At 40.7% G+C, this 23,780-nt stretch overlaps 1 protein-coding gene across 1 annotated transcript in view; it reads left to right on the plus strand.

Annotated features, from left to right (window-relative positions):
* The window catches only part of LOC126344720 (adenylyl cyclase-associated protein 1), a 178,224-nt gene that overhangs the window by 110,017 nt on the left and 44,427 nt on the right, over positions 1 to 23,780 (plus strand). Inside the window, exons 2-5 of the mRNA XM_050002042.1 lie at positions 15,290 to 15,533; positions 16,118 to 16,313; positions 16,492 to 16,577; positions 20,437 to 20,699. Of these exons, the coding sequence (XP_049857999.1) occupies positions 15,290 to 15,533; positions 16,118 to 16,313; positions 16,492 to 16,577; positions 20,437 to 20,699 (789 nt within the window). The remainder of the gene's footprint in view (positions 1 to 15,289; positions 15,534 to 16,117; positions 16,314 to 16,491; positions 16,578 to 20,436; positions 20,700 to 23,780) is intronic.

The following is a 23,780-nucleotide window of genomic DNA, read 5'->3' on the forward strand; positions in this document are numbered from 1 at the left end:
ATTGACTTGTCAATCTGCGGACGTAGTGCAGTTTAATTCTTACACATGTACATATTTTTCCAATGAACGCGATTACTATTTTGATTATTTTTCTTGAGACTATTTTCTGCAGTCTGAAACTTTGTTCATATTTTCTGCGTTTGTTCCACGGGAAAGTATTTAATACTGTTAACTTTTAATTTTGTATGTTATAAATCATGTTCGAAACTTGTAGACTACCAGCAGTGTGCTCTACAAAACAAGTAGAGGTATGCCACAGGAAGGAGAGTTGCTCACTTACTGTCACTTTTGTAACGTGGCTTTTGTTTCCACGGAAGGACGTATTCTCTCTGAGGACAAATCTGCTGTTGTTATGGCAATTATGTTCTGATTCCTTGCCTCATTCTAACGTCTTAATGTAGAAGGCACCTCATCGTCTGTTTACCATTCTGATAGCGAGTTGGAGGTTATGACCATCTCACATTCAGGTTTATATTTAAACTTTCCTCATTCGGGTCCCTTTATTATTATTGTTATTATTATTATTGTTCTAGTAGTAGTAGTCGTCGTCGTCGTCGTCGTCGTCGTCGCCGTCGCCAGTCCAGGACTGCTAGGTGCAGCTCACCACGCTACTGCGTACTGTGCAAGCCTCATGATCTACTAAGTGCTGCAACCTACATCCTTCTAATCTGCTTAAAGTGCCACAAATTTCTTGCCTGCCCAATTCCAGTCAGTACCTCTTCATTAGTTACCCAATCTACCCATATAATCGTTAGCATTCTTCTGTAGCATCACATTTCAAAAGCGTTCATTCTCTTCTTGTCTGAACCTGTTTATTAACCACGTTTCAGTTCCATAGATGGCGCCACTCCATACAAATACCTCCAGAAAAGACTTCTATCATTTAAGTCTGTATTCGATTATGGCAAATTTCTCTTCTTCAGAACACTTTTCTTGCTATAGCCAGTCTAAATTTTATTTGTTTTTCGTTTTGCAGTTCATCTACAACGGTTGATGCGCAATGAAAGCATTAAACCACTCTTACTGCTGCAGTCAGTTTTCTTATTACGTTTTTCATATGCAGCAGCTAAATCTATTCAACATTTCATCTGATGCAAACTAAATAACGGACGGTGATGTTTTATTTGGGTATAGTATCATTCCCTTAATAGATTACATGGTGAAACTTCTGTGTCTCTAGAATCAAAGTTCAATCTTTCAATAAATAACAATATTTACGTACCACACAGTCTGCATACAAAATTTACAGCATTTACAGTGGATCCAGTTGCCAGTGCTTTGAAGTGATTCACTTTAGAAAAAAAGTATATATGATATTTTCTCCTGCTCCCCCTCCCCCACCCGTTTCTGTTCAGTATTTGCTGTATTTGTCCTGCCTGGACAAAAATATCGTGACTGTCACCAGTTCAGAGAATGGTTTCTCTTCCCTAAGAATTAAATCTTCCAGGCCCACTGCACATCATACTTTTCCATCCTGTATATCTTGCTGAAGACTGAAATTTTTGCAACTGTGTGTCAAACTCCAACCACAGATGAGAGAATGTTCAGCTTACAACTTAATGTATAGACTGTGAATTAACAAGTTCAGTATCTACAATACTTATTATTATTATTATGTATATTTATTCCAACACTTGACATGGATTAACGATGTAGCACTTGCAGCATCAAGCAATAGAATTAATGATAAATGTTCCATTTATTTCATAACCGTAGCTATCATGAGCTAGTTCGTACTATATATTTATATAAATAACGCTTTTTAGCCGGCAGTATGTAGTTCACAAATTCGGCATATTTCCGCGTGGGGAAGGAATTTATGCGCTATTGATGCACGGCGTGTGAATAATTTGAAAATGAGTACCGGCGTTTGATTCGCGGTTTCTTCCCGATTAGAACTGTTGCTGGGTTTCTGTTCCCTCATTAGGAAGTCCTGACACAGAGTTTTTGCCTTTTATGAATCCAGATCGATAAGTGATTAAAACGCCCCACTCGTCTGATCAGGTTTCATGGCAGTTCTCATGACGTGTGTGGAGATAATGGCTCTGTTGACCGTTATTGTTTTGTTCATCCTGTGCGATTCTGCATAGGTGCAGAGATGCATTGGTTCATTTGTAAGACTGTTACAGTTCTTCTTCTGTTCACCACTTAACGATCGGTAATGGTTATTACTTTCGGGTTAACGTTTCATTGCCATTACCATCGCCACCTGCCCGTCCGCTTTCAACACAGAGGACTTTACACGCACTGACGTTGTAACCTCGACGTAAAAAGCCGGTGCGCTGATGATAGCACGTTTGACATTTTACATTGATAGTATATAGAGACAGTGGTATAGCGGGTGAATTGTATGTATGCTGTTGCTTCGTTCAATATGAAAATTATGGAGCTATGTAGAGTTTTGTTATGTACGTACAAAACCGTTTGAAATGTGCTTGATTCAATGGAGACGCAAATTTTGATGTTTTTCTACCAGTGCCTCACTGTGGATTGACCGACATTGTCGACCATTGTGTACAAACAACACAGTTCACTTTCCTGAACCGTCAAAGATCTTTCACATAATGTGCTGAGGGTGAACAGTATGACGAATAAAGAGAAATGCAGAAGCGGCAAACAACTAATGCTGGCTGTAAGTTTTGACAAAAAAAAAAAAGTAATTGACTGCTAGACTTCACTAAGGAAACCTCTAATTTCTCATATTCATGTTTTTAAAAACGAAACGGTGTGTGTGTGTGTGTGTGTGTGTGTGTGTGTGTGTGTGTGTGTGTGTGTGTGTGTGTGTGCGCGCGCGCGCGCGTGTGTGCCTACGTGCAGCCTTGGACCTACGATCTTTCCGAACAGGGGCAAGAACTTGATTTGATAGTGGCGCCCCCCACCCCCCCTCCCCTTGAGCGTTTGAGATACAAAAATTTAGAAAAAAAGATTTTTCAAACATATGTTCATTTTGTAGCGTACATCTTTCCGAACGGTTTGATATATAATACATATACGTTAGAGGAAATGTAAGAATGTTTTTCGGCTTATGTGTCCCAAAGCGAAGTGTCACTCCTGTTCACACAGCATTCTTCTATCGTACGTCGCTCTATTTCGCTCTGTGAAATTCAAACATCTGTGTTTTTGTAATGGAAGCCATCAAACCTATATTCAGGACAGTGGAAATTAAAATGTCCTGTGGTGCCTCTCCTACTCCCAGTCGGGTAGGCCGGTTTGATATCCTATCCCCCTTTAGGATTATTTGTGACCGGGAGAATAAAAACTCTTCTGAAAATTTGCACTCTTTATTGCCTATTAGCTAATAACTTTCTCTTTTGTGCGACATAAAATTAAGTACAGGGAAAATAAAACCAGTAAAGACAAGAGACAAGTAAGACAGTACACATTTCTTCAACCCTTCGGTCCCAGCATGTTTTTCTCTCTGATCTTGCTACAGTTTTACACGGCGTGCTTTCTTTTCTGCGAAAGAATCTATTACTTTATCAAAGTCCTTCGAATGTTTTGCTACTTAAGAAATCAAAATGTCGTTGTATAATATTGAAAAAACTGTTAATTCGAACAACTTACTATTCGTTCAGAAATCAACTTAGAATTTATTAAAAAAATAATAAAAAACCAGCTGGGATGCGTTTCAATATCATATGAATAATCGATAGACCAGTGAGCGCTGGATGCTAGGCGCTTTGTGAACCAAGGTTTTTTTTTCCTTCAAGAATATGAATTTGGCGCCCTCTGAAATTGCCGCTCGGGACAGATGTCTCGTCGTTTTACCCCCCCCCCCCCCCGCCCCCTCGCAGATCCGGGCCCTTTTTTTTTTGTGTGTGTGTGTGTGTGTGTGTGTGTGTGTGTGTGTTTGTGTGTGTGAGAGAGAGAGAGAGAGAGAGAGAGAGAGAGAGAAGGGGGGGTGGGATATTTTGCTTAATTTTAACCAGTGCTCTGAAATTTAGTGAAACAAGTAACCCTTCTCAAACCACTAAAAACTGACTCGCGGATGTTTGTAAGTTTTATGGCACAGAAACTGAAACTACATATCAAAGGAGTCGTTAACGACTCCTGCACTGGGCAAGTACTTCTGGCGCAAAATAATCGAAGCGCCAGTCGGCGAACAATGGTCATCCTCGTCGTCGTTCGTTCTATTTATTACCAGTTAGGGGCTAAGAGCTGAAGGTCAAGAGAAGAGACGGCGAATCCCAAATAACTGATAAGTACTGGTATGAGAAACAGTATCTTATCGTTTCAAGTGGATAATGACGTTTAATTGTCCGACCTTTTAAGTCCAGAGACGTTTTCCTGGTTGTGGTGTCGTTAACGGCTGTCCATTTAGTGATCTACTTTCCAATGGCATAGTGAGGAATTAATTTGTCAAAATGGCAGAGTTTCCCAGAAGACACTTTGGTCCGAAACCTTACCTAGCAAAAGAGAATGGCAGTGGTTCAAAACGTGAGTATTGCTGCCGACTGCACGCAGCGCTAGAGAGGCTGTATTGGTATGTCGCCCGTGCACTACACCCTTCAACGTAATTTTAAAACGCTCTGTGTGCCTCCATGTTTGTTGTTGCATCACCAGATTATCTATCCGCGCATTGTAAGCTACATCTTCCCGAGAACAGCCGCGTACGTTTATAAGTGTGCGTTACGCTGCAGTCGCACAGCTCTCTCATCACCATACTAAAGTATTTAACCTGCAGCCAAACAGTAAATCGTCAAATGTCATTTACTACAATTTGAAAAACGATGAATTAATATACAATAAAACTTGTTTTATGCTTTCCGGATGATTCGTTGTGAAGCCTGTAAATGTTTGACGAGAAAACGAACAATAAGAAATGATAAAAGAACTCTGGGAACATGGTATATTTCATCTGCTACTCAGATACTGACTGCCAGCACTTCGGATATATGCCTCACAAAACACGTCTCCTGAAACACTCTGATCTGCTCAGCAGCGTTGGGAATGTATTACAACTGTTGGTGTATTTGTGTCCACATAAAATTTATTATATTTATTATTGGCAGCTTATACTTTGTTAGGAGGAGAATTATAGACTACGGTTATGCTTGTAAGTACGTGACCTGTAGTAATATCCAGTTTAATAATTAGTATGTTTTCCGAATCATCTTATTGGTCCATAGTTTATACAACTTTCAAGATGTGTAAGAAATAAGGAAATATATGATGGTCACAATTTTTGAGCTTAACGTATCCCTGTCTGCAGGTCTGTCCTTTGCCTTATTCTTTGGTACAGCAGGCGTTGATTTGATCTCAGTACAAGACAAAAAGCGAAAGAAAGGGGAAAAAAGTGCGGAGCAGGATAAAAAAGGAAGCAAGATTAGTGTGCTATAGTATCTCGTCGTTTCTTCAATGTCCGCTGCTCGTTGTCTTGTGGTTAGCGTTGTTGCCTCTGGATCACTGGGTCCCGGGCTCGATTCCCGGCCGGGTCGGGGATTTTCTCCGCCCGGCGACTGGGTGTTTGTGTTGTCGTCATCATCTCATCATCATTCGGGAAGTGCCGAACTGGGAATGGAAAGATTTGGGACTTGTATGGGCGCTGATGACAACGATGTTGAGCGCCTCCACAAACCACCACCACCACCACCACCACCACCACCACCGTTTCTTCTGTCAGTTTTCCTTTGAGAACATGCCAGACTATTACAGCTGTAACACTGAAATGCGAAATAACCGAGCATGTAGGAAAAGAAATGGAATTATGAAATTGTTACCATTATTGATAGAGCCGGCTTTACTCACATTCCATTCCATGTGTCACATCCATAGCGTTTTTCGCACACCACTAGATGCATGGGCCTGATCCGTTGAGAGCGTCCCTATGTACATTTTATTCCAAAACTGTTGGATCTCACTAACACGGGAGGTAGAGAAGTCATACCCCTACACACACACACACACACACACACTCGCACACTCGCGCACACACACACACACACACACACACACACACACACACACACACACACACACACTCGCAAATTAGAGCGCAGATTGTGATGCCACGGAACATTCACAGCACTGACACTGAGAGTTTCAACCAGATGTGCAGGCACGCTCAGCTAGCCTAATGATTAAGGCGGCTGCTCGAACCTTTATTAAACTTGCAGTCGAATGCGTTAGTTACAAACAGTGCTTTCAGATCATATCTGTTTTCAAATTAATAATTTTCGAACCCACACTCCCAGGTTTGGGAGACCGATGCCTTATCCATTAGACCACAGGAAAGCAAGAAATTCAGGTTACAGTCCCGGTCCGCCATAGTTTTGTGTTAGTCTAGGTAAATTAGTTCGAAAAACTACCAGAGAGAGTCTTGTAATATGATACAGGCAACTGTTGTATTACATGAGCTGCTCGAATGTGCGACCAACTGACATCACCGTGTGTATAACAAGATGCTGACTGCACGTTCTAAAGACTCTTGGTGTATACCGAACGGCAGTAGTACGACAGAAATTACTGTGATGGAGTCCTCTTCTGATCCAGTTAAGGTTTGATATACGAACTATCTTTTATGTTCACAGTGATGAAATCGAGACAAGAGGCGTCGGGTAACCTCCGCGCCCAGCTCGTGGCGCCACCTTAAGCTATCTATGGGTTCCCGAACGTGGCTGCCAGACGGTCTCTTACAACACCACGTTGCCTTATCGGCACTACGTTACTAATCTGGTATACAGAGGCATACACTGGAGCAGGTTTGGGTTTGGTAACTTGCTGTCGAGGAATGCGAAATATCGTCTGTTGAGACAGGAAGGAGATCATGTGGGTCAAATAACTCATGGCCATTATCTATTTGCATAACGACGTTGAACCGTTCTAGGCTTTTGTGGTTAATGGATTTTGTTCTGTGGAAACTTGGCACATTGTATGCTGCACGTTGACGTTCACTAGTCTGGGGCTAGGACACAGGCTCTAACTTCACAAACCAGCGACCGTATGGTGGTAAGGTACTCCAAACGCACTCCCCCGTTCTCAGTCCCCGGTATTAATTTGAACGAATAACTGTGCGACACCTGATAAGTACGCTTATAAGGCGTTCTCCCCTTCCCATCAAGTATCAAATGTCGAAAATTTGCAACAATGGCAGTTGTAAATGCTGTCTATGCATGCTTACTTGCCATCAACAAACCACAGGACCTTGCATATCCCAACAGCGCAATATGCACTTCGAGTCCCATTAGACCAAGGGTTCGCAATCTAGGAAATTATCTGAGCGATAAAAACAAAAGGATTCCATTTATTGTGTTTCAGTCACGAAATGAAATTTTTTAAAAGACCATTACAGTTTTCACTGTTTTGTAAGAATGTTACCGGTTACATAAGTTACCAATAATAACTTTTTTTCTTTCAAATCCTAGCATTAATGCCTGACACACTGTGGTGGAGGTTACAGCTTGTAAAGCAAATATATTGACATCTTCCACACACACACACACACACACACACACACACACACACACACACACAGAGAGAGAGAGAGAGAGAGAGAGAGAGAGAGAGAGAGAGAGAGAGACTTTGTACTTTGCATCGTGCATGTTTGACAGTGCAGTTGAGCCGAAGAAATTGCTTCATTATTCGCGTCGCCACAATAAACGAACAGATTAACAGCACAACGCAACAGTAACAATGTAATGGTTACTGTACTGGTGCTATTATTATTATTATTATTATTATTATTATTATTAACAGTGACAGTAGTCAAAGACAAAATATTGATAGCCGGAAATCTTCCAATTTCTGCTACTTCTGAAGGAAGGATTCCAGCAGTCAAGTGATTCGCAAACCCTTATAGTGCACACGTTGTAACTTCATTGACGTTAAACGGGGGTGCTGAATGTGGGTGAAGGAAGTGTTGCTAGGGAGAGGAAGCATGTTTAGTGACAAGTGTCGGCGCTTAGTGTGATAGATATCTTTCTTTTGTGGGAAAGAGTTGCAGGTAGTGCCCGCTGTTCACTGAGAATTCTTACAGCACTGTGCTAAAAAAAACTTTTTAGAATGAATCAGCACCAACTATATCATTCAATCATTAACTCATGGGCTACTAAGACACATATAACTACTAAATGCCATTTACCTTTCGTTATTTCAAAAATAAGTGTTCAGAGAAAATTCTTCTTGTCTTAAAGTTCATTATGACGCTAATGTTGAGGGGGGGGGGGGGCACTAGCTGATATCTGATTGCAGTCAAGTATGAGCGGCCTCATAAAGTTGGGAATCACTGCATTAGGCCATGGAAACCCCTAGAGGGCTGTTCGGGGCTCTGTTTTGTGTGCGACCATCGGTCGCCGGCCTCGCCAGCAGAGCTGCTGCCTCCGGCATCGCCGGGACCACAGCCAGCAGTGGCGAGTGGCGACCTTACGTCACTTTTAAGAACCTCCGCTCGTTTCGCCATCAGGCTGTTATTTTTCCATTTCACTTGGCACGCTGCGAGCGTCCCGACGAAATATGACCGTACTTCGGTAGTTGCAGTTGACAAGTCTACTGGGGCGCGCAAGAGGACATGCGGTATCCAAAGATGGACTCTTCTAATATTTTAACAGGCTGTTACTATCGTGATACGAATGTTTAACCATTTGCTATGTTCCGTGGGATACTAACAACAGTAACAAAAGCGCTATAGAAGTTTCAATACAGTGGCCTACCTCGAGCACATTTTTCATTAAGACAGTGAATTCCGAAAATGTCAACTGAGAAATACACTAGTGCTCCCTAGAATACTGGTCTTGCAAGGATTATGAAAAGATTAGTTTACCAGTTATCTGTGAAAGAAATAGTTTTTTTTGTGGTTTGTAAACAAAGAATAAAATTTTCTGCCGTGCAGTTTTGCGTGATTTGCAGACGAAATTAATTCAGTTCATCTCCCTTTCTTTTACCATGATTATCTGCTGCTCACATTTACCTATTAATATTCAGAACACAAGCAATCCGTGTAAAATTAAATGCTACAAAGAAAGTTTTTTTTTCCTACCCTAACTGTTATCAGTATATTCATTAGTGTTCTACATAATACCCATATTTACCGAATTTACAAATTGTTGTTGAGTAGCTACAGAGTGAGTTCCTTATTTCTGTACTTCCCATAAATAGTGCGGTGGAAGGACAGTTACCTGTACGCTTTTATTTGACTAGAAAATTCTGTTAATTTTTCCGTCTTCGTGATTATGGGATATTACGATCCAAGAGGCGCCTGAATTCGTGCTTCGACATCTTAGGTGTTTGAAGAAAATAATGAATAGAAATGAACTCGTACGTGATGAAGAATGATATAGCGGTTGTGACATCTTTGACAACTTCTGTGATTCTTTGTTTATAATTTGAGATCAGAACTTAATCCAAAATCACATATGTATCCAAACATTACAAAACACATCCAAGTTACAACTATGGGTTTTGATAAGATATCGATCGAACCAATATGGAAGTGATAGGAAACCCAACCTTGCCACGCTTTTACATTGAAATTTCTGCCAAATTCACCACGGAGACAGTGGCGCGAGGAGCCGGCTGCGTTTCGTGCGCAGCCGTTCTTAGTTATTTACTCTTCCGAGCGTTATCCAGATTACTGCAGACGAATACAGAAATGATCCACTGACGCCTGATTCGTTTCCCCGTTAGTGTAAAACTGAACTCGTACTTCACTGCCAACGAGCTCATTTCCGACAATATAGTGACTCATTACTAAAAATATGGTATTACAAATAGATTTTTACAATCGCTGCAATTTGTATGAGAGAAGCAAATAGCCGCGAATAAATTTTCCGCTAGAGGTACCTTGTAACCACAGCTACGTTGCCTACCGCGAAAAGTTAAACACCCGAAAGGGGAGGAGGAAGAGAAAAGAAACTTCACAATTTGGAGGGTACGTGATGTTATTTCAGTGATTACAAAATAGTCAAATTTACTAAGAACTTGGCAGTATGATCCAACTTGTCAGTATGAAGTTGCACTCCCCCTGACCCAAATGTCTGCACTGGTTCATTTGGGAAACCGTTGTATCATCTCTTTTGTGAGGTGTCTCCAGAAAGGAGAATGCAAACAGTAGGCCTCCTTTCCCCGATTGGATAACAGGGGTAAGTTAGGGACATGCAGGTCGCCTAAGTGGCGTCCAGCTAAAAGACTTGCACCAAGGAAATTATTATTACAATTATTATTATTAACATTATCATCACCATGCATACAGTTTATAGATACTTAACGCGTGTGGAAAATCATTGTCCTGCTAAAAAATGGCACTACGATTCTGTCGCGCGGGAGGAAACACATGAGGACACAGGATGTCCGTGGCGTACCGTAGCGTAACGTATCGATGTGCCGTAAAGCTCCCTCAGTCCTATCAGCCGTGACTCGAGTCTTGCCTGATGGTTCCCCGCACCGCTTTGCCATTCCGAAACACAGGAAGAACGGCACCTCTCTCTAGGTTACTGTATGTTCACCGACGATAGTCATCCGCAGTAGTGCAGAACCGCGTTTCATCGCTGAACACAGTGCGACACCATTCACTATTTCGTGCTTCCCGGTCAAAATGTCACTTCAAAAGCAGCCGTTTGTATCGTGGTGTTAGTGACAGCCTACACATGAGACATTAATTCCCTTAGTATGGCTTTGCTAGTCCCGACCAATATTGCAGGGAGTACATTACTTGGCAGGCGCAGAAGTGAAGGGGTCACTACGATGTGCTTGGTGCACAATACGGCGATCGTCCCTCGTCATGGTCAAACTTGATCAACCAGAAATATGACAATGTGTGTGCCTGAGATCATGTGCCCATGCAGTCCAACATCGGATATTGCCTTATCTGAATGCCCCAAAAACGTGGATGTTGCACAGTTGTGCCAGCCGGCCAAATGCAAACCTACAATGAGTTCTCTTTCAAACTGTGTCAGGTGCTGATAACACTAACACGAGTACGCGGCATCTCCGTGTCTTTGACAGTGATAGCATCTAACGCTGTACACGCCCCCATATATGTTCTACCGGAACCTCGTAACGACACTGAACATGGCCAATACTTATGCACTATGGTAGCTTTATCCATCGGAATTTAATTTTCAGAATAGATCTGCAAGGTAAAAGTGTCTTCGCCGTATTTAGTCATTTCTTGTTCAGCTAGTGTATTCGTGAAGTCTTTTCTGAGTTACCTTTTCCAAGTTGCTTAATAGGAGTGTGTGTAATCTTACACATATTACACACTAAAAATGTTTCTTATTGTCTTGATGAGGAGAATAAGTAGGTTTCAACAACGGAAAATACCAGAAAGTCCATAAGAGTAAGTTTTAATTACTGTCGTAAGCTGGTGGGAAAAACGTTATTTTAACATGCACACTTGTTAATTGTGACTTTTCAAATGCCGTCATTCACGTGCCATTCATAAAGTATGTAGCCAAAGTGTTTCCTACTTAAAGTAGACTTTTTTGGGGGGGGAACGGCGATCAGTTTCTTACAACTAATGATACTAGCATTTACCTTAGCGTTTCTGATATCAGGCCAGGCTCTACAAGTCTGCAAATTTAAGGGAAAGTCTTTCTCCCTACTACCTATGAAAATTTTAAGTTGCAGATACCTTTTGGAAATATCATTAGTCAGCAAAAACTCCATGGAAAACAGTCGACTGTTGTGTTGATACGCGTTGATAATGTGTAACGCAACGCGTGGAATCGGACCCGACACATTTACGTCAGAAGGCAGAGGTGTAGCCCCTATATAAAGCGATATGCTGTATGGAGACGCGGCGAGGTGGACTCAAATCGCCGTATTGATGTCGTGATTTCGTTTCTCCATGATTGCGCTAAGTCACTACATGCAAATTCTGGTGTGGTTCCTATCTAATTTCGTCATCCTTGCCATGACAATTTAGTGCTCCACTTCTGTTACATTCGATGAGACATTAAACACTGTAAAGAGAAATGAAGCAAAGGATTCCATACTACCAAAACTCTTCTTTGAAGCAGACGTAGAGGATGATTTCGGATCCTTAACCTCGTAAAACGGAGGAGGAGTAAGTGTTAATGGTACGTAACCAAACCTCTTTAGCTTTGCTGATGACGTAGTACTGTTTGCCTGCCTCTGGTGTAAATAAATTTCCACAACGAACGGAAGAACTTAATAGAGCAATCTATACTGTGCACCAACTATTTAGCGCAGAGTCCGAACAACGGTACAGCTTAGAATATGGTCAGGGATGAAAGTAGTGGTAAGTGATAGAAAAAATATCAAGATTGTGTGAGGTTTGAATCCCAGGAGTTTGGGTTTGTAGTTTGGCATCCTAAGCCACCTAGCCACGTCGTACTAGGCAGTACGAATTTAAGTACGTTGTTGGTGGGAGACAGTCCCTACGCTTATTAAAGAGAAAAACGTGTAAAAATGGACAGGTAATTGAAGTAGAGGGGGAGTACAAGTGACAATAAGAAGATAACACATTAGGGAATACACAGAGATCACGCAAACTCTTAAATGGTGAATTACAAAAATTGCGCATTATGCCTCGATACTAATGTTGGTGGTGGAACACCCAATATGCCTACGGGCAACGCGATGTGACCATTCTAAACACATTTGCCGTATGAGGAGGCGCTGCAGAAGACTGTAGAGTCGTGCTGGAGAGAATCAGGGCTCGGATCCACGTCCTACCATCTTGATCAATGACTTCCTTGCTTTCTCAAAATCAGTTTCACTGATAGAAGAATGATAATAGGAAAAGGGTTGTGGCCAATTTCTTTCCCCAGTTTTGTCCAGCGCTAGATGATGCCTCGCTTCTGATCACGTCGACGGGAGCTATGCTCTTTCATTTTCGCTGCAGTGATCATTTATTGCATGATCACAGTTTCTAGTATTAACAGTTGCCAGTGCTGTGGCGTCTGCGATTATGGCTGAACAGACATCGAAAGTTCCTACCACATCTTTCCCAATTGAATGTGAATCCTTGTGGACTTCTGTTCCAGCTTGATGAATCGAGCGCAGAAGTACCGTCGCATCCCAGCACTCAAGCAGTGACGCAATTCAGGACCCATTCTGGCGAGTTTCTGGTAGTAGCTCTTTTTATGTTAAAGCTCTCCAGCTCATACCTGCAGTAGTCCTTGAATTTAAACCTCTAGCGTCCCACTGGTCTCTCTGTGCGCGCAGCCTTCTAGAGAATTATATCATGCAGTAAGCCGCTCTGGTCCGTTCCGTGAACTTGTTACAGCCAGCAGCATCAGCTGAGTCTCGTACTGGCTGGTATACTACTGCACTGTGCCTTCTACAAAACTGTTTCGTTATTCATCTGATACTGTGTATCTAAAAAACTCGTAAAATATTCCGCAAGCATCAAATGTCAAAAGCAGTTAGTAATCATTCCAGGTCGGTGTCCGTAATCTTCGCTTCCGATGCGTACCTCGAACCCAGTCCATGTTATGAGAAGTATGATGGAAATTATGAGTCACACTCTGGTAAAGAGCTCCCATTGTACTAGATCGTCCAATGCGCATATCGATATATATGCCTCTTGCTAGAGAAGCAATAGTGCAGCCAAAATAACGGAAATTATTAACCGCTTGGAATGGTGAATTATATTGGGAGGTTGATCTACATCAGTATCCATAGAAATTGTTGTTTTAATTGACGCATAACGCGAATAGATGGCAGGTATGAAGAAATATCGTGATTAACAACTTCTTGGTAATGTTAAAGAGAGAATATTGAGAAGCCACCCGTCATTCCTTAAATGCTTATGTACCCTGACGCCGCAGTCGTTAAATCCAAAACAGTGAAGGAGTAGTTGCTCTTTTATCTAGGGGAGAAGTCATGCGGAAAAAGACGGGTTGCTCCCTCCTCCCGTCCCGTGTAGATAGACTAGCATTGAAGTCAAAGGGTGAAACAAGAAAAATTTAGCAATCGATGTATCATTGTCGTCGGGCTAGGGATAAGTATCGCGTGTGGTCTTGGCGGAAGCCGTTCGAGATCGCGTGGGCGTGTGCACGGCGTTCGCGCGAGGCTAACGGCAAAGTCTTCACCACCGCCTTAAAATATCTCGCGGTAAGGTGCGTGAATCAGAGGCGAGCGGGTGCAGCTTGCTGCCGTCGGCGCGCGCCGCTCGCCGTTCAGTCAGTACAGCGCCGGCTGCCCGTGGGCGTGCTTCTTCGTGGGTGAGTCCTCCCGTTGTTTCGTGTGTTCTATTTGCGCCGTGGCTATGGCATTGTCTGGCGTTTTCCTCTTATTTTCCACGTTTTAATCATCTATGGTTCTACCTTGTATTTCTTAGGTAGATGAGTTCAAAATCAGCTGGAATATTGGAATATGATCTCGCAGCGGCCAACCCGCCGAAGAGTTCGTGTCGTGTGACCGAAATTCTGTCTGTAGTCGTCCATGCAAGATCATCAGTGTCTCCATCTCACGATGAATTATGACGAGGACTTCAAGTCATGGATATTTATTACCCCGTGCGACTCTTCTGATGCTTATTCGCCTTCTCTGCACCTCAGCATTTCCGGTTAGATTTAAAAAACAACGTTCCCAGCTGCATCACGTAGCGTTTGAGAAATGGGACCGTGCGTTGTCAGCTACACCAAATTAACGAAGAGTTTACTGCCAACATCATTACGTTGTAAAATAATTATTAGAAATAACCGTGAAGCACAGCGTTATATGCTGCACAGTTCCGCGTTATAAACCGACACTTTTGTTTGGCGCAACATCATACGCAAGAGACTGAACAGAAATTTATAAAACTGACTATGATCTTTGAAGTAATCTTGCACAGCTGGAGCCGACGTATCATTCGTTGCGCAACGTCAGTACCGGCGTGAGTCATGGTGTGTGTATTCGGGTCAGACATCTGCCAGGTGCGGCCTGTGCGAGATCCGTACTGCAAATCTTCGTTCATTCCACGGAGCCCGATGTCACGCGAATATACGTATACCTGTTAGCCAACAAGCTACAGTAATCATTAGACATCCGACAACATTTCACGACATATTACTGCAGGTGTCTTTCTTAGCCTAATTCAAAATCAATTAGCCCGAGATTTTAGTCATCGTCATGGTGATTGGTGAACAACACAGTACCGGGAAAGTCTGAAGAATCACAACACACTACTTTCTGGACATGACCTGCATGACCCCTGTTTAACTAGGCCTAATTCATTACATTCCTTTCAAGATCTAAGTTCTGACCTAATATTAAAAAAAAAAAAAAAAAAAAAACAAGAAAATAGTTAACAGTGTGTAACTCTCAGTAGCGTATATGTTTAAAATATATGGACTCTGAAACTTACAGTGATTTATTTACGCTCTTGTTTCTGTTTACACAGGTGAAGCAGACGGTCGCCCCTCCTCTGCCGAATTCGAAGTACTGATAAATCGTTTGGAGAAAGTAACGACACGCCTAGAGAAAACAGTTGAAGTTGCTGAATCTGCCCTCAACCTCCGTGCCAACATGAGTGTTGCAGGATATAATGACATAATACAAGGGGCTTTGGCTTCCTATTTGAAGCTTTCGGGGCAAATAGGTGGTGATGTTGCCTCGCACGCTAACCTTGTCAGTCAGGCATTTCAGTAAGTATAAATGTTAATTTGCATTGCAATTGTTGTTGTCTGTACAGTCACTTTCTTCACAAATCGTATTTCCTAAAGGTTTGCAACATTAAAATGTACTGTAATTAAATTCACGCGTTCTTATCCCAGAGTTTATTGTTAATTATCGAAACTATATCTGCTGCTTACAGTGGGCAGCATACAATCACCTGTAAAAATGAATTATTTTACCAGCCTGTGAACTACTGTCTTAAATTACACTGTAGGAAATACTGCAGCCACCCACAGGTGTGGAAGATTGCGGTATTTCCTACAGGGTAATTTATGAAAACAGCCATGGTCTTCTCCACTCAAATGGATAAAACTACCTTTTTTAAACACTTTACAAATTATCATCTTCTGCTGATGCTGATAAAGAAAATGCTACTGAACAAAGAACCCCCCCCCTCCCCAAAAATGAAAACACTAATTGTATCTATTTTATTGACAGTGGTTGACAGAGATCTTAAGTAGATCTCTGTCGACCATCATCAGATTTTGAAATTGTAAAACAGAGATTTGTAGCAAACATTTCAGTATGATTTACTTTTTATTTTATTTTGCAGAGCCCAGTTGCAATATTTGACAAATGCTGCTCAGTCAAAAGAACCTAGTCAGATGCAAAATATAGAGCTTCTGAAACCAACATCTACTCACATTCAGGCTATTCAGGAGTACCGTGAGAAACACAGAGATTCTCCTCACTTCTTCCACCTGAGTGCAGTTAGCGAGAGTATTGCTGCTTTAGGATGGGTTACTGTCGTACGTAAACTTTCCTTATAAATGTGTGTTTTCCTGACCAGACACCATATAAAGTTTCTGACTCTCATGCTTTGATTATTTGCCTTAAATGGCAACCATTTCTGTTTTGAATTACAAAACAAAATAATTGCTTTTTAGAATACATTTTATTTAAATATGCAATATTTTGTGTTAACAGAGCCCAGCACCTTCGCCATACATTAAGGAGATGAATGATGCATCACAATTTTATTCAAACAGGGTACTGAAGGAATGGAGAGAAAAGTAAGTGTTTAGTACTTTCGAGATAGAGCATGATGATAGACATGCAATTAGAATTTTTAATAACCATTTGTATAACTATTTCAAGATACATTGAGCAGTTATCCAGCTAAGCAAACTGTGTTGTAGATGAACATTGAAAAATTTTGAGCCTACATCTTTGCTAACATCTTAAGTTTGAGTTCATTTTTCTCATGAATGAAATTAGTTCCATTAATAGTAAAATAAGAAAAAAAAACTAACAAATATAAGAGTGCTATTGGTGAGGTTTTATGGAGATTCTTTCTTAGCTACTCTTTTATGAAGTTTTAAATGAAATGGTTCAATAAAGATTTTTTTTTTTTTTTTTGCATTATTCTTCTGAAGTAATAAAATAGAATCATATGGTGTTCTAGTTAAATTCAGGCACATGGAACCATACTCTGAAAATGACTGTAAAATGCAAGACTGTGGGTTCTCCCTATTTTACCGCATATTATTATGGTTTCCTCCAGTTCCATTGATATATGCAGCAGGGAAGAGAGACTGCTTAAATGCTTCTGCATGCTCTGTAGCTAGTCTGATGTTGTCTTTGCAGTCCCTATGGGAGCATTCCTTACATGGTTGTAGTATATTCCTAGATTCCTTTCTTAATACTGGTTCTTGAATATTTGAAAGTAAGATTTTGTGGATCAGTTGACATGTAGTCTTCAAGTATCTGCTAGCTCGTTTTTCAGCATATGTGCAGCTATTTGTGTCACCCTTTTTTGTATACCTTCGTTATCACCTGTTAATTCTTTTTGGTATGAGTCCTAAACACCTTGACAATATTCGTGGATGAATCACGCATGTGTTTTGTAGGCTATGGACTACATTTTCCTAGTGTCATATATCAATGATCCGAAGTGTGACAATTGCTTCATTTATGATTACGCCTGTGTGATCATTTCATTTCAAATACTCGCATATTGTTACATTGAGGCATTTGCAAGAGCTAACTGGTCATAAATTTTTATGTTTTTGAAATACACAGTTTTACATTTCTGGGCATGTAAAGCAAGTTGCCAATCTTTGCACAACTTTGAAATCTTATGAAAATCTGACTGGATATTTGTGCCACTTTCCCTCATTATACACAACTGCATTATCTGCAGAAATCTAAGATTACTTATTAATCTCTCATGTCAGGTCATTAATATACAAGATGAACAGTATGAGCCCCAACACAGGTGTTTTTTTTTTTTTTTCGAAATGCGTGCAGTTACTGTACTTCTGTCAACTACTCACTTTCCAGGATAACATGCTGTATTCTTCGTACCAGTAAGTCCTCAATCCAGTCTCAAATTTCGTACGAAACCCCATATAATACTACTTTCACTAATAAGCGTTGGTGCAGTACTGAGACAAATGTTTTACTACAGAAGCCAAGAAATACCCCATCCAGCTCACTGTCGTGAGTCACAGCTCTGGCATTCAGGATGTTGCTTGGGGGGGGGGGGGGGGGGGAGATTACGAATTGGTTTTCACATAACCGATGTTTTTGAAATCCATACTGTTTGGTACAGAGTATGTGTTTCTGTTGGAATTATCTCATTTTGTTTGAGTTCATGAATACAGGATACCGCAATAGATGGTTGTCAAAGATTTGGACTGTCAACTGCTAGACGCAGTTTTCTGTTCAAGGGACTTACAGCATATTATGTTTGAAAGAGAACTTAACTCTGTGGCAAATTCTGGTAAGAATCTTAACATCAATTCCATCAGTTTGGATTTGATGAGAGGTCCAACAATAAGATTCGTGCAAGTCAAGTCACTTGATAAATTCCATTCGATTTCTGGATCTGTTCAACTACAAAGTTTTCTCGAAAAAAACTCAACCAGTTAACACCCAAAAACTGATTTTGTGTTATAAAGGGAGAAGAACCTGTGTAACAGCGCATATTTAAATGCAGGAAGATTGTTGCCACAGACAGCCACTTGCTACAAAATGCTGGCACAGCATTGTGTCATTGCACACTCTTAGGTCCTGCAGCTGGTCAGTGAGTGGGCAGTTACTGGAATGAGCATGCAGCACGTGTGATATCTGTGGAAGGCACACAACAAAAAAGTCACTTAGGCTTGTCGAAATATTTGTCATCCGACCAGGCTGGACACTTCTATGAGTCATGGAGTCAGCATCCGCAGTAGTTTCAGCTTCTGCCACAAGGTTGATTTGACTCCACTGTCTGCCTGACAGGACCACCTGCTAGGGACCCCAGTCATATCATTGATCGACTGAGGTTCAAACCGAGCCACTTAGTGCCCACTAGTGCCAGACCTCCCCGCCACCCAGGGTCACTTAATGCGAGCCTGGCTATGTTACCTCACACCGTAACTGAGTCATCACCACCATTAGGCTGAGTATGCAGGCTTTGCAAGGTCCCTGCACTGCTGTGCTTAGCTAGACATGGCTACATTTGGCTGCTTTGTGCACTGACGACCCACCTCCCCAAACCTCATTTCATGTGGGCACGAGCCTCCTGTGAACACTTCTGGAACATGAATAAATGCTGCTACTGGCAATGAACTGCTTGTGACATACCCACAACCCACCGTCCTCCACTGGAGAACGCCCATTACACCTAATATAAAGTTTACTGGTTCTCTGAAGCTAGTTTGAGCTTAGAGTCTTGAATTTTTGTTATATGGACGTTGTACTCACTAACAAACTCTTGTACAAACTTTAAGAAAGTAATTTGACTTATGAACACAACATTAATTGCTGTTGAAGAGGTAACTAAATGGAACATGATATGAGAGTTGTAATATGTGCGGAACACACCATTCAGCCACAGTATCAGACTTCATAAGAACTGAGTTTATATTCCAATCGTACACCTTTCAACATTTCTGTAGAGCAAAATGGTGGACAAGTGGAAAATGGTGTAAATATTGCACCAAATAAGTACCTACAGAGCAGTCAATGCAAAGGATTTTCCATACCAGAAGTTGGTGCCAAAAATTTTTAAATGTCACTCCTTCCTTTGTTAAAAGAGAGAAATTGCTTTACAAAATTATTTGTTCAGTATTGTAGAGTGGATCATAGACATAATTACTGAGTAAGGAATAAAAAGTAATTCTCTAACAATGCTCCTCTTCATTTTACTATTTATAGTTTGAGGTAGTGCAGTCTGTTACTAAGTGAGATGAAGTAAAATTAAAGATAATGGACAATTGTCCAAATTCCACCTGGCTATCATGATAACGGTTTTCTGTGGTTTACCCTTATCTAAATACTCTCTTGTGTGTTTGAGCAAATTGATAACTGTTTTATTTTTCCTGCCAAAAGGTCGTTTAGTAAATGTTAACTTAGCTGTAAACCTGATAGAAATTCACTTTTTTCCCATCCTTTTTTCTGTTTCTTCTTCCTTCTTCTCCCTTGTTTTTCTGGTGTCTCTCTTTCCAGCTTTACAGTGCTTTATGTGCATGAAAAATTATGGATTAATCTTTAATATGATTGTTGTTATAAATTCTTATGTATTTGCTGGGCGAGCCACTTCACAGATTGGATGAAGTGAGGTCAGTTGAATCATATCTTCTATCACACCACTATGGTTTTCAAATGAACATTTTCCTTTCTTCGCAAAAATTTTCTTCATCCTCCACTCACTTTTTTGCTGATCCTCACTACCATTACCATAATAATCATGGTTGATGATTTGAAGCACAAGTCTCTCTTTGTGATAGGTTTTCTAGTGGCCTTTAGACCACATTTTAGAAGTAGGCATTTAACATTTTTAACATTGGTTTGAGTTATTTTTTTTCTCAATATTATTGCATTTAGATATAATGTTTCTATTAAGTTCCATTAAGTTATGATTCATGTAAAGTTATTCTGTTTCAGAGACAAGACTCACGTTGAATGGGTTAAGGCTTGGGGCCAAGTATTGACAGAGCTGCAGCAATTTGTGAAACAGCATCATACGACAGGCTTGGTTTGGGGTGGTGGTAAGGCGAGTTCTGCAGCACCTCCTCCCCCACCTCCTGGCCTGCCTCCTCCACCCCCTGCACTGCCTACAGGGGACATTGCCCCATCCCTTGATAGCTCTGCACAGGACCGATCTGCTCTCTTTGCTGAAATCAACAAAGGCGAAAGTATAACAGCCTGTAAGTAGTTTCTGGGTGCACTATGACTTTAATTAGTTGTAGAACTAGTGTATGCTAACATTGAAAGCTTTGTCATTCACACATGGAAGTTTCTGCACAAGTAATGTAAAATCGGCTGACTCCGTTCTTTGATGTTAATTCTGTATCTGAAACTCTTTGGATGAGGAACGTCACCTGGTGTGTCAAAGCTAATAGTAACATTGACCATCTGCAGACAATTTGTCATATTGAAGCAGGGAAAACATGTTTGTGGAATGCAGTAATAGTGTCCAGTCTGCCAGCAGCTGCACAACAGGTTAGTGCCTATCTTGTTAACAGTTCGTCCACTATCTCTGACGAAGCAAATGTCATTTTATTTTTACGCATATAGTTCATTTTGTGAAAAACCTGTCCTAAATGTTTACCTTTAGTAGCAGATGTCCTTAACAAGTAGTTTGGAGCCATACCAATTTCCTGTTTTATACCTGAAATTAACTTGGATCTGGTGCAGAAACTACAGAAAAACATCCATGCAAGTTCCTTCACACCAATTTGTGAATAAGCACTGATGGAATTGACTCACATTAACTTCTATTGCAGGGATACATAGGCAGAGCCTCTATTTCATAATTTTGTGTAGTTACATCAAATGAAAAGACATTGACAGCGAGTTTTGGAATACTCTATATGTATCACCTAAAAGGCAAATTGCTTAGTTTGATACAGTCACTAAATATCTCAAACATAAAGAATTATATGCTCTCAAGTATTCAGGAAGTAAATCAACCAAGAGGAAAGCATCAAGGATGAAATTAGCGAGTGAGTTGATGCATTGGTTAGCACACTGTAATCACATTCAGGAGGATGACAGTTCAAACACGCATCCAGACATCCTGATTTAGGTTTTCCACGATTTCCCTAAATCGCTTCAGGCAAATGCTGGGATGATCCTTTGAAAGTGCATAGCCAACTTCCTTGCCTATCGTTCACTAACCCAGTGGGACCAATGACCTTGCAGTTTGGTCCCCTTTCTCAAATCAACCAACCAAGGATGAAATTTTCGAGAGAATAGAAAGTAGTTCAAAATTTTGTTATTGTGTATTGGACGCTGTTAGAAACTGGAAAATATCTGTCAAAAGCAAAGTTCCTGGCTTACAAATCATATTATCTGCCAGTTTTGACACATGGCTCAGAATATTAGACGTCGACAGTGAAAAAATAAAAACACCTACAGCCATCCTTATGATTTTATTTTATTTTGTCACTACCAGTTTCGACATTTAATTGCATCATCTTCAGTCTGTTTCGATGTGGTTCAGGTTGATACGATCCCCATGCACAACCCATCATTTACCAGCATTGCTGGATTTGCAGATAATGTGTCAGTATTCCAACCATCAACTGTAACAATAGTAAATGGCCGTCGTCCCAGAGATGTCATCCTAAAAGGATGGACATACAAAAGCTTGACAGTGGAAGGTCTGAGCAGAATACAAGCAACACAGATGAGAAGTAACAGGATAAGGAATGAAACAATATGAAACACGCCACAAATCAAGTCTCAAAAAGAAGCTGTGGAGAGTAATAGGCTCAAATGGTTTAAAAAGAAAGGTATCTGAAAGACTTCGAACAAGAGTCCTAGAATGGACAGAATCTGGACAATAAGATCATGAACAAGATTGAGAAAGCAGGTGAAGAATGATGTCAATTAAAGGGGACTGCTGTGAGTGGAGATGCCAAATTATAGACTTTAGGAGAAAAAGAGTGGCTTGGAAGAGACACTATAAATGACCTTCATAAGTAGAAACATTTCAGGAAGAAGAAGAAGAAGAGTTTTGACACTCATTCATGATCTTAGTGATGATCATAAAACGATAATCCATGTTATCTAAGCTAAAACTAATTTCATGGCATCGTATGTTTAGGTGCAATCATAAATTCAAACATACTCTGAGTCCCCAAACTGCTGTCCCACTATAAATCATTGGGACCTGCTAGAACTATTCTGTAAACTTTAGGAACAGCATCCATGCATTTTTAATGATTTGTATTAGTTGCTGCAACTAAACTGGCTGGACATGAATGTCTTCAACATTGGGAACATTAAGTTTCCCTACCACACTGAATACCAGTTGTAGACATGTAATTACTGTTAGGACAGTGGTTTTATCTATTAAGTTTAGTAATTAAATTTATCCTTTATGTATGACGAACAAGATTGCACAGTCTCATTTTTCTAATTCATATGTGCAGCTGCTCACTTTCTGTGCTCGTACTCACAAGTACAAACTCAGCAAGGATCTGCGGATTCCTACAGCATGATTTATTATTTAATTATGGTGAAAGAGCTATGGAAAATATATTCTGCAGAGAATTCATTCTGAACTTTATTCTTGTCATTTTTACATGCCTTTTTACTGTGAAACTGCGTAGGTGCAGCATGTATGTAGGAGTCAAAGCTATGAATGCTTTTGCTTAACACGAGTTGTTATAACTCGTAAACATTTTCAGCTGATTGACATCCACTGCTCTCTAAAGGCTTTATCAAAACTTCTCCATTCATTACATTCTTCTCTGTATGCATCCATATGCAAGTGTAGACTTCTGCAGTGGGGGCCTCTTCAGTAAACCATTCCTGGTGTTTGGTGCCATTGTCATATTGTTTTTATAGACCAAAAGGTTGACTGCTGATGCAAGTGATCTTAATCGGGGTGGTGTGTTTAATCTCTATTGTAGCAAGAAACAATGTAAAATGCAGTCACATACCTGGAAAACTTTTATTGAAGTATTTTTGCTCCTGCATGTTTTCTAATGTTACCACCCACATTCCATTAGTTCATTGTCTTGTGCTCCTCTTATATTCTGGAACCCAGCAAAAAACATTGTTGGTCTTCTATAATTCATTTACCTGGCAACACATCCTCCCATCTCAGTTTCACTTTTATTGGTCATAATTGCATTTTCTGATCCATTGTGTTTCCTGACCTGTTTGTTTTCTTGTCACTCCTAGTAATTTCAGACATTCATCTTTCCGTAATTTGATAGACAGCATTCGGTTATTGAATTGTTTTTGCATTGGTAGTCCATGTCTCATTGCCAAAG

This window comes from Schistocerca gregaria, chromosome 1 (genome assembly GCF_023897955.1).
Source record: "Schistocerca gregaria isolate iqSchGreg1 chromosome 1, iqSchGreg1.2, whole genome shotgun sequence".
NCBI lineage: Eukaryota > Metazoa > Arthropoda > Insecta > Orthoptera > Acrididae > Schistocerca > Schistocerca gregaria.